At 32.9% G+C, this 12,222-nt stretch overlaps 1 protein-coding gene across 1 annotated transcript in view; it reads left to right on the forward strand.

The window, feature by feature from the left end:
* Positions 1-7,516: 7,516 nt before the first annotated feature.
* LOC137404738 (receptor-type tyrosine-protein phosphatase delta-like) overlaps positions 7,517-12,222 on the forward strand; it is a 56,013-nt gene continuing 51,307 nt past the window's right edge. The window contains exons 1-2 of the mRNA XM_068090970.1: positions 7,517-7,544; positions 10,314-10,547. Coding sequence (XP_067947071.1) covers positions 7,517-7,544; positions 10,314-10,547 — 262 coding nt within the window. The remainder of the gene's footprint in view (positions 7,545-10,313; positions 10,548-12,222) is intronic.

A 12,222-nucleotide genomic window follows, 5' to 3' on the forward strand; every position in this document is an offset into this window, starting at 1 on the left:
ATAGTATTTAAAGTGGCTCGCCCTACAGGTAAAAAAATGGCCACTACCGGTCTAACCTTTTGCATTGGTATTGAGGCGAAGTAAAATACTTTTTCATGATGCCTTTTCACCATAATATGGTACAATTAATTCAATGACAAAATTGGCAAAAGTAATATCAAACAAATGTGACAAACAAATATACCAATTGTGACATGATTAGTCTGTTCTTCTGCTGCTGCAAAACCCTAAATGGCTAGACGCATGAAAAAAGCAAAATGTTTAGCGGCTACAATCTCGCTAGAAGGTTGAACTTATGTGATAAGTCTTTAGGTTGTGTAGGAGTGAGAGGTTGGCTTGTTTCTTACAATCTATTTAATCAATTGACTAGCATGCAAGAAGATAGCAAGCCATGCCACATTAGGAGAATGAGTCACTTTAAGCACAAACCACAATTGCATAAGTACATAGGTCATTTCTGCTAGTGAGAAGACCTTGGAGAATAAGACCACATTATGCAATTCTGTGAAGATTTTATTACTGCAGTTATACTTGTGCTGCAATATTTCTAAAACAGTGATAAGCAAATGAGCTGCCCAACCACAACCTCCTTCATTATAAAGTTACAAAGAATAGGAATAACAACAATAGCTTTCATTCGGAGGCTGAGGCTATTGAGAAGTAGAAAGTGAATTAGCTAAGAAGGCAATAGTAGAACACACATAATAAGAGCATAGGCATCATGATTGACGTGTATGCAGGCAATGAATTCATGTACAATTTCACTACCAATTTTTTTAGTAAAGCTAGACACCTTTGGCTAAAGAGTGCTAGATATAGGTCAAAACAGGCCAGTGACAAATCTCATGTTATGCATCCTTGTTTGGACACTTTATTTCTAAAGTGTTTAATGCATTGGAAGTTTAACATAAAAGTGTGCTAAGAATGCACAAAGAACATTGACAGCAATAACTGCATAGTACTGACAGCAATAACTGAATAGAACATGATGTTTAATTAAAATGTAACATAAAAATAAACGTTTTATTTTGTTTTGGTAAGCTTGCAGCAAAAATGTTTGCTGTGCACATAAAATATTGTTTTGCTCCAAATACTTTACAAACAAGTAATAATAACTTTATTGATGCAAATTGTACTGAAATTATAATTGCTACGAGCACCAATGGAAGTCAAAATAAGTAATACAATTCTTACAGACCTTCTAAAAACAATGGCCTTTGCTGCTACAGAAAAGTGAGTAGACCCATAGGAAGAGAAGTATAGGTTCTTATACTGCTAAAACTACCTTTGGTTCAGAAATCAGATTTGAAAAGAGCAATGAATTATTATAAGCATTGGCAAAATGTTTGGGATGGATAGGAAACAAAGCTGAGTATTGCACATGCTGGTAATTTAGCTAATGTAAATAGATTTCCTACACTACCTAATTGAAAGCATCAATGCAAAATCTAAATACATGTAAATACTTACTAGCCATAGTACAGAGTGACCGTTTAATGTTTGTCAACATAACATCCGTACCGCTTTGAGCATCTTGAAATTATATTAAAGTTGCTTTCATTATGAGCTCCCTATGACATTTTAAAGTATTAAAATGGGCAAATACAAGTTGCATTTTCAGAGAACTTTTAAATTCAAGTCAGATGCCACAAAAAGTTCCTCTGCGTTGTTTGTAGTATATTCTAAAAGTGCTAACACTACATTTGTTTTAAATTTTAAAGTTGACACAAATAATTGAGCAAATTATGTAGCTTATTAGTAAAACTTTTGTTAACATCAGCAAACAAACTGCATACATGCTGCCCGATATCGAAGGCCAAAAATAATAATGTATATTGCTATTTATATTTTAACCAATAGTTTTGCAGTTTTGTTATTGTATAGCAATTTGTATAAAACCTACTGTATTTCAGGTTTGAGTAACTATGAGTTTTAGTAGTGTTCTGGCCCTTCCTATCGCGTGTTTTCAACATTTTGAGGTAATAATTAAATGCCATGAGTTGAATTGCGCAACTTCAGCAGCATCTTATACATATATATCATTCGCCAAACTCATTGTCTTGAATCATCAAAGTTCACTAAATCATTCAAAAGGAAATACATACACTTGTATCTCTAATTCTGTTATAGCTTTACCCTTTTACTGCCACCCATGTACAAACTAAGCTACCGGCCTACCGCCAGCCATTTCACCGAAAATTGCCAATTTAGCTTCATGATATGTACATGAAGCATGTATACAATTTTGTTTCAACTTCAAAGTTTATCTAGAAACTTTTTGTAATATATTTTATTTTGCTAAAATGTTAACATATAGTGCTATGCAAAAATCAATGTACCTTCACTTTGTGCATTGCTAAAGCTATGTGAAGCTACAATCGCTACGAAGCTAAAACAATGCTCTACAATGTCCCTTACACTTAAAAAACTATTATTTTCACTATCATCAGAGTCACTGCTGCTACTTTAATTATCTGTGTAATCACAAAAATCTGAATTTGAATTGGCTATAGTGTCATCAACATACATGTAAGTAATTATATGTTTTCTGACTTGCGCGATACTTAACAAAACTTACACAAAAATTTCCATTTTTATTTTGGAAAATCTCAATAAAAAATTTGAAACTGCTTGGTTATCTTAGACTAATCTATTAGAGAAATATTCGAACCACACTGACATTACCATCAAAGTTTTAAAATCATCCGTTATGTTTTTAACGGATAATAAAATTAGGTGACCACGCAATTGTTGGAAAATTCGCAAAAATGTGCATACGGCAGTTGCTGACAGATTTAGCATAAATTCGCATACGGTAGGGTAAGAGTAAAAACCAACAAAATATTTGTCAATCTCCTGCCTCTAAACATGACATCTCAAAACTGATAATTACTCTCAGTGTTGACTGAGTAACTAAAAGTGGTAATGAGTAACCATGGAAAACTATTCATTTTATATAATTATGCAATTGCTCAGCAATTGCAACCATGACTCATAAAGACTAAGAAGAGCAATACTAAATCTCTTTGCTATGCTACATTCCTTTGATTGGTTTGCGCTATTTATATTATGTAATCTGCCAATAATAGAAGAATAGAACACAAAAGTGGCGTAATGGTTTATGTAAGCGTTTGAAATAATACAATGCCTGTAAAAATTGACAACTTTTCTTACTGAAGCTATGGCTATATCAAATTATCACACTAATTTTTGGCTCGCATGTATAATGTGCTAGTTGACAGCAACTTATTGCAATATCGCATACCTTTAATTTTATGTCTGCAAATCAGTCTTGGGTGTGGGCCATCAATGCTTCTCATCCAGCAGTTATCTATAACTAATTGATTAATTTGATTATGAAGCGTCATTGATTATTTGCAACTATACAAAGAAAAACTAATTTTTGGCATGCTGTTACATTCTTACGTCAGGTATACATTTGCTAGTTGCAGTAAAACTTTGTACAGTATATTTTGTGTTGGTGAATTTAAAGTTTTGCTTATCATAGTAACTTTGCCAAAACGTCAAACATTACTACATTTCAAAATACAACCTTACTGATATAATGTTTTATAGTTTGTAATCTATACTTATGTACATGTTAAAAAATATTATAAAGTTCGGTAGATGAAACCTTGATTATTTTGACACATTTTTTATGCAAACCAACGTGTAATTAGCAACATACCTTTTCTAGAAAAGAACATCCAACTTTGTCTAATACTCTCTGCCATCTGATGAATATACTGGCATTAATGCTTACCAAGTTTCTAAAAAAAATGAATAGATAATTCAAATAGCATAAACAGATATACAAACCGAAATGAATGCAAAATACACATTTTAGTTCACTGGTTAGGTTTTTTGGCAAACTTGAATGTCTGCCTCCTACTACTGAAGCTCTATAAAACAGCTAAGCTCTTAATTACTACACAATCGCTACACAAGATTCAAACTAAATATTAAAAGTTTTAAAATTCAAAGGCCGCATATACACCACTTACTTGCTTATGCCTATGCATGTACTACTATTACTTACAAAATCATAACTGAAATACGCAAACTCTCACTATTCATGATAACAATAATACAATTACATAATGATCATGATATTCTAACAACAGTTTTGACTGTTGGTAGAACCACATTAATAACTTTACTTATCATTATAAAAAAACATCAAAAATTATTATATTAATAACTGAAAATAGATTAATGTTAGAGAATTAACTGCTTCACTAAAATAACTATTAATTGTCAGCTGGCGTGTCTGTGTTGATGTTACAAAACCGAACATTCGTGTAACAATAATAAAGTCCAAAATTAGGATTTTACAAAAAGTTTTGATATTCTCCTTTATGGTATTATAATGCTGAACTTTCTTGACTTTTCTATGCAGAACAATATCAGCAGTTGGATGACATAAACAGGTGTAAAAAAATATATATCAAACGTGTTCTATGCTACATTCCTTAAAAATTATAATAATTGAAACATACTTTTTTCACGCTAGTCCTATTTCTTTATTAAATAAAATTTATACTGCTTTTCTACAACTGTATGTTTCAAGTAAATAAACTGTAAATTGACTAAAATAACATGAACAACTTACCAAATGTGACGTGCTCCCTTACATGTAGTTATTCTGCTGCTACCAAGCTCTAGTAGACTACATGGGTGAAGAACTAATAGTCCTAACAGCCACAGCAACATTATAACAGCCACATCTCGCTAGCTGTTATATACTGTGGTTATACTTTTGCCACTTTATTTCAATAAATTTAAAAAATCAATTCTTCGACTAAAAAACCATCTCTCAGGTATTGCATTCGGATGAAAAGTTTCAAAAAAGATTTATTTTGTGGCTGGATGCAACGGCAGCAAAAATATGAATTGTACTGATTATACACTTATTTAAACTTTTACTACAGCCATGCTTAAACATCAGTGGAAACCATAATGTGCAATTATTGTGAATTTTCACAAAAAAGAGCAGATCAATGAGAAACCGTGCAAAAAAAGGAAGTGCTTAAATGGCAGTCTTGAAAACCATAAAGAGGGTCAGCAAATAAATTGTAATGTATTGTAGTTTGTTAATATACAACTTTATTTCCCAAATCTAATAAAGCTATCATGAATATTAGCAAAACTGACTGTATCCGACATAACTGCTAATTCCTTGTATTGGCTGATGATTAGTCATAAGCTTATTGCAATATGTTTTTAAATAGATTGTGCTATTAACTGAAACGATACCAAAACACTTAGAAGTAAGAATATTTTAAAATTGATATATGCCTCCTAGTTCCATATATAAGAGCCTCCTAGAGTTGGTAATTTATTGATAGAAAATTACACATTTTTGTTGGAGTTGTCTCCTCTTTTCCATATATATATGAATATAGATATATAAGGCAATTATGGGAATCATGTTTAAAATACTTCTATAGGGTTGTTAAGCACTATAAACACTGCTAGAATTAGGAGGCTCCCTGGACGCCTCCTAATTTTTCAGAGCCTCCTAACATGGATTATATATTGATAGAAGCCTCCTAGTTGGGAAATATAGTTCTATATATATATATATATATATATATATATATATATATATATATATATATATATATACATATATATATGTTAACTAAAAGCAAGTGCAAAAGCATATAAAAAGAGAACTCTACACTAAAAACCTAAAAGATTGTTAGTGGAGTATGAAATATTTGAAAAATTATTGCGAAAAAAGTAAACTTTTAGTATTTGCGTTACAAATCTGTTTCGTGCGAAGCACTCCTCAGACGCAATTGTACTAAAATGAAAAGCTTTACCGAATGTGCCAAAATATCAGAAATGGGCTCGCTGTGTTAATAATGTAATTTAGTGCTAAGTGTAACCGAGAAGATAACTCCTAGCATGTCTGCAATTAGAAGTCAATTCATTTCTTTTATTTAATGTGCCTAAGTGTGGTTTGCATATTATGAAGTATTTTTCAAGTAAACATAATTTGCATCGTTTTGTCTTGTTTGTATATGGTTGTGCTTGAGCTAATATTTTCCATGTTATGTTGTATGTTGAGTTGTTTTCTTTCAACTTCCAAATGTGTTTGCTCAATTCTGTGTGGTGTTGTTTGTTTTTGTGATTAAACGAGGCTTTATGGTTGCTGTATCTAGTTTTGAATTCGGTTGAGCAAAGTCCTATGTAGGTCGCTACGTGGTTGTTTGTATTGTTGCTGACTGTTGCTTGATATATCACATTTTTGGCTCTGCATTTTCCTTCCAAAGGGCAGTTGTTCTTTTGTCTGCAATTGCAACTTTTTTCATTGTCTTCTTTTTGTAGTGTACTGGTTTTATTAAGGGTTTTGTTGCTCCCATCAATGATTGTTTTCATGTTTGGCATTACTGAGTAGCTCAGTTTTAAGGTTTGTCTATTAAATATTGCTTGGAGTGGGTGTTTCTTTGGAAAACATGTTGTAACTATGTTGAAGAATTTTTGTCCAATATTGGTTGCAACATTGGCGCTGAATGGTGGGTTGTACCATGTAATTTTTCTTTGTCTGTTACGTTTTTTAGGTTTATTCATGTTGGTTTCATATTGTAGTTTGTTGTTGTATCCACTCTTGTGGAGTGCTTCTTGGTATGGTTGCACTGTGCTGTTAAATTGTTGTTCATCTGATGAAAGTGCGTTTAATCGTTTGTTTATGTTGTCTGGTAAGTTTTTCAATATGGAAGGTGGATGGTTGCTTTGTTTGTGCACATATAGTATTGTGTTGCCGGATTTTTGGAAAGGCTTGAAGCTGCCATCTTGTAGATTTAAAGTTACGTCAAGAAAATTCACTGATCGTTTGTTCGCCTCAATAGTAATTTTCAAGTTGTTCTTATCAAATATGTTGCATATTAGTTTCTTTGTTCTCTCTATAGCTTGGGGTGTACCCTTGCAAACCGCAAGTCCGTCGTCTCTGTATAGTCCAATGCTGCAAGTCAATTCTTTGGGTATTTGGGTCAGTAAGTAAGTCCCTACTAATTCACAAGTCTCCGCTCCGTCGTAGCTACCCATAGTCACGTCAAACAATTTATTAGAGTTCTTCTTTGACCAGGCCGTGTCGTTGTGGAATACAAGCGATCTTTTTGCATGTAGTATGATTGCCTTTTCGTCTTCTGTGATATTTGTTATGTTGCTTGCAAAATCTAATGTTTTTTTTAATAGTGTCTCTGTTATTGAAGGGTAAAATTCACAAACGTCAAAAGTAATAAATGCTTGCTGTTGCTTTTCCTTTATTTCTCTAAACCAATTCAGTACATCACCCGTACTTCGCCATAATTTTACACTAGTTTCTCTTGTCACTTTTTTGTTGATACCTGTGAGCAGAGTAAAAAAAAAAACATTAGATTTTGCAAGCAACATAACAAATATCACAGAAGACGAAAAGGCAATCATACTACATGCAAAAAGATCGCTTGTATTCCACAACGACACGGCCTGGTCAAAGAAGAACTCTAATAAATTGTTTGACGTGACTATGGGTAGCTACGACGGAGCGGAGACTTGTGAATTAGTAGGGACTTACTTACTGACCCAAATACCCAAAGAATTGACTTGCAGCATTGGACTATACAGAGACGACGGACTTGCGGTTTGCAAGGGTACACCCCAAGCTATAGAGAGAACAAAGAAACTAATATGCAACATATTTGATAAGAACAACTTGAAAATTACTATTGAGGCGAACAAACGATCAGTGAATTTTCTTGACGTAACTTTAAATCTACAAGATGGCAGCTTCAAGCCTTTCCAAAAATCCGGCAACACAATACTATATGTGCACAAACAAAGCAACCATCCACCTTCCATATTGAAAAACTTACCAGACAACATAAACAAACGATTAAACGCACTTTCATCAGATGAACAACAATTTAACAGCACAGTGCAACCATACCAAGAAGCACTCCACAAGAGTGGATACAACAACAAACTACAATATGAAACCAACATGAATAAACCTAAAAAACGTAACAGACAAAGAAAAATTACATGGTACAACCCACCATTCAGCGCCAATGTTGCAACCAATATTGGACAAAAATTCTTCAACATAGTTACAACATGTTTTCCAAAGAAACACCCACTCCAAGCAATATTTAATAGACAAACCTTAAAACTGAGCTACTCAGTAATGCCAAACATGAAAACAATCATTGATGGGAGCAACAAAACCCTTAATAAAACCAGTACACTACAAAAAGAAGACAATGAAAAAAGTTGCAATTGCAGACAAAAGAACAACTGCCCTTTGGAAGGAAAATGCAGAGCCAAAAATGTGATATATCAAGCAACAGTCAGCAACAATACAAACAACCACGTAGCGACCTACATAGGACTTTGCTCAACCGAATTCAAAACTAGATACAGCAACCATAAAGCCTCGTTTAATCACAAAAACAAACAACACCACACAGAATTGAGCAAACACATTTGGAAGTTGAAAGAAAACAACTCAACATACAACATAACATGGAAAATATTAGCTCAAGCACAACCATATACAAACAAGACAAAACGATGCAAATTATGTTTACTTGAAAAATACTTCATAATATGCAAACCACACTTAGGCACATTAAATAAAAGAAATGAATTGACTTCTAATTGCAGACATGCTAGGAGTTATCTTCTCGGTTACACTTAGCACTAAATTACATTATTAACACAGCGAGCCCATTTCTGATATTTTGGCACATTCGGTAAAGCTTTTCATTTTAGTACAATTGCGTCTGAGGAGTGCTTCGCACGAAACAGATTTGTAACGCAAATACTAAAAGTTTACTTTTTTCGCAATAATTTTTCAAATATACATATATATATATATATAGTGTATAATAATATATTCTCCTAAAATTACTATAAAAATATATAATATTTAGGAGGTAAAAAAAAAAATATCTACCATATGAATAAATTACACCGTGTAGGAGGCTTACCCTTATATATTTGCGTTAAATCCTAATCCCTTATATTCCAGAACCTCCCAACTGGTATATATTTATTCACCTGCTAACTCTAGAAATATGGGTATATATATGTATATATATATATATATATATATATATATATATATATAATGCGCTATAATCAGAAGCAAGGAAAACATAGTGTAGATAGAAAAACATCTTTTGAGCAGACAAAATAATTTAGGAGAGCAAATAAGACATAGATGTGAAATAATTTTCAGGTAAATAAACTACAAAACAAATGGTTTGGTAATGATACAATCAATACAAACCGAAAAAATCAATTAAAACCGTTTTTTTGTCGTAATCAGTACAACAATCGTCAAATTTCTATTGTGAGAGAATTTTTGTTCATATCATGTGGAGGAAAACAATTTTGCCCTGGAATTATATGCAATGACAAAAAGGCATCGTATTTTATAGAGCTGGGTAAAAATATGTTATAACAGAGACATCGCGACTCGTAAGTGCAACATATCAATTAATACGTCATTCGACGTGTGAAATCAAAAAAACGATGTACAGTATACATAGCAAGATATATGAAATCGTGAAAGCTTTTGCAGGATTGTGACTAGACTTAGTGTCAACAATATTTTCTACTCAAAAAGCCATTTTGACCCGTTTTTCAGCCCGAAAGAAAGCATTGAAAGTTACAAATCCCTTTTGATATCTTGATTTTTTTTAAAAACTATATGAAAAGTACTTGGTTAGCTGTTAATGCTTTTATACCATGTTTACACAATAAAACAGATATGCGTGGCATGTATAATGATTTAATTGCCAAGAAAACAGTATTGTAGTTGACGATATTGCAGACCTAAGTAGCTGGCCAGCTTTATTAGATTTCTAATTGTTTAACCCAGTTTGTTGACTTAATAGCAGATAGTATCTAGTATCCCGTTTGATCCTACACACAAATGTGGTAGGAAATTTTTCTGTACTTTTATGTTAAAATTAAATCCATGTGACAATTATGTAATAATGTACTAATAATAATATAACATAAGTAATGATGCATAACAAACGACGATGTTTGATTTATGGCAAAAATTAAATTGTTTCTATTAAGTTGCACAATTTAGTAATAAAACTTTTATACTTTTATGAATTACTTAGCTTTTTTCTAAAGTTTTAGTAGCTATAGCTGGACACACCGATCAACGGAATCACAGAATCACAGACGACACACAGATTTTGAGATTTGTATATATAGATAGATACACAGATAGACCCAGTTGATAGGATAGATGAAAAACATTGACGAATCAATGAATCATATTTCCATACCTTATGTATTTGCAGCCACCCAGCTCAGAAAGGTCTACTTCCTGACTAACCCAACAAACACAAATTCTCAACCAAACATAAACAGTAGTAACGACTGGAAGATATGTTCATACAGTGAGACATCCCTAGGAGATGATTACATAAGATCATGTGACAGAGACCCACTCTATACTCTCACTAGACAGTTCAGTATCTTCAGTACGGCTTACACTCTCATACAGCTGAGACAAGTAGAGGTGTATGGACATGGTGAGTATTGCCTACAACTTAGCTCTGATATAGCTATGCGTACTTTCAAAAATGCCTTTGTCTATAAGAACCATGCATCTCTAACAATTTATTTTATAATGGGAATAAATTTAGTGAAAGTATATGCTTATCATTTTAAAAATTTATGGAAAAGCACAAGTTTTTAAAACTAGCTAGAATTGGCACCATATTTACCAACTTAGTCACGGATTATGTTGCGGTTATTATTTGATAAAATAGATAACAAATATTAAGCATTTTACTGTTTAAATAACAAATGCAGTAGATGATCATATAATTTAAATCATTTGAAGAACTTATGCAAAGCTTTTGCTATGCATTATTCATCAAAATAGATCGTCAAGTCAGAATAAGGTTTCAACTTTGATTTGAATAATGTGATTGCCATAGCTAGTTAGCTTTAAAAAATTGTTGTTTACTTTGCCACATTTGAGAGATAAAATGACATATAGAGATATCTTTATTGTATATACTAGTAACCTGACAGTCTAGTGTGATATGACAAATTTTCAGGGAGGTCGGTAAACCACATGCAAAAAGTAGCTGCCAAATTATTTAGAAATACGTAAGGGGGTTCTACCATGTTTTATGACAATTTTGACGGCCTGACGACAGGGATAATTGCAAAGTGACAGACAAGGCGATCATTTATCTATCACTGTAGGTGACGTTGACGAGGGGACGATGACTGCGTAAGTAGGATTACTGACTGCCTTATTATTTGTCCAAAAATCAACACGATCAAACGCAACTTCACTAGTTTCGGTTTGAAGCGTCTGGCCCAATGTTCATAGACTGACAGGTAATTTATGTGAACAGCTGTGAAATGCCATGATAGACTGACAGATGATCCATTTCAAAGTCTGTGACTGACAGTGATTATTAAAGACAATCTCCGTATATGTTCAGTACAAGAAGTGTAGCCATACCAACCTACATGTAAGATGCTTGTCACTCTTTGCAGAGTAATTAGCAGCGCTCCCAAATGTCACGCATAGTTTGTGAAGGTCGCTGGTTGAGCCATGTTTTTGGCTAGCAGAAGTTCAAGCTGAGTAAGTTACAGGTTTTTAATGCAACCCAGTGCCACTTGAATGGATATTTGTAATAAAATAACGAATGTGAAGAAAGAGGTTGGTTTGGCTACCGAATTAAAAAAGGTTACGATTGTGACGACAGTGATTTTAAAAGTGAAGACAGTGATTTTAAAAGTGAGCATTTTGACAACAACTTTGTGTGATAGGACCCCTGCTTAAATTAGTTGTCGAGTAGTGCAATTGTTAAAGTGTCGGTCGACCAAGATGTCATGCGTTGGAATTTCGTTTAAATCAAAACATTATTGTAACCTCAAACGCTGGATTTGGGCAAATAAGTAGATAAGAAAATATTGTTCTTACTATAGCTAATGTATATTTTATTCTACTTGATTTTAGATACAAACATTACTGTTCATTTTTTCTTTGCAACAGAGGCATTGCAGTCTAGAAGTTTTACAATGCATTATTTAGTAGTAACTTTGCTTCAAGCCATCTAAAGCGCTAAATATTTTCACTTAACATCCTATTTGTATCAGCCAATTATTTGTATTGTATACTTAGATACATGTACTGTAGAGCTGTGTCTAGCATAATGAACTGGTGTTTTAGGTTATCTGCAT

Source organism: Watersipora subatra, chromosome 9, assembly GCF_963576615.1.
Source record: "Watersipora subatra chromosome 9, tzWatSuba1.1, whole genome shotgun sequence".
In the NCBI taxonomy this organism is placed as follows: domain Eukaryota; kingdom Metazoa; phylum Bryozoa; class Gymnolaemata; order Cheilostomatida; family Watersiporidae; genus Watersipora; species Watersipora subatra.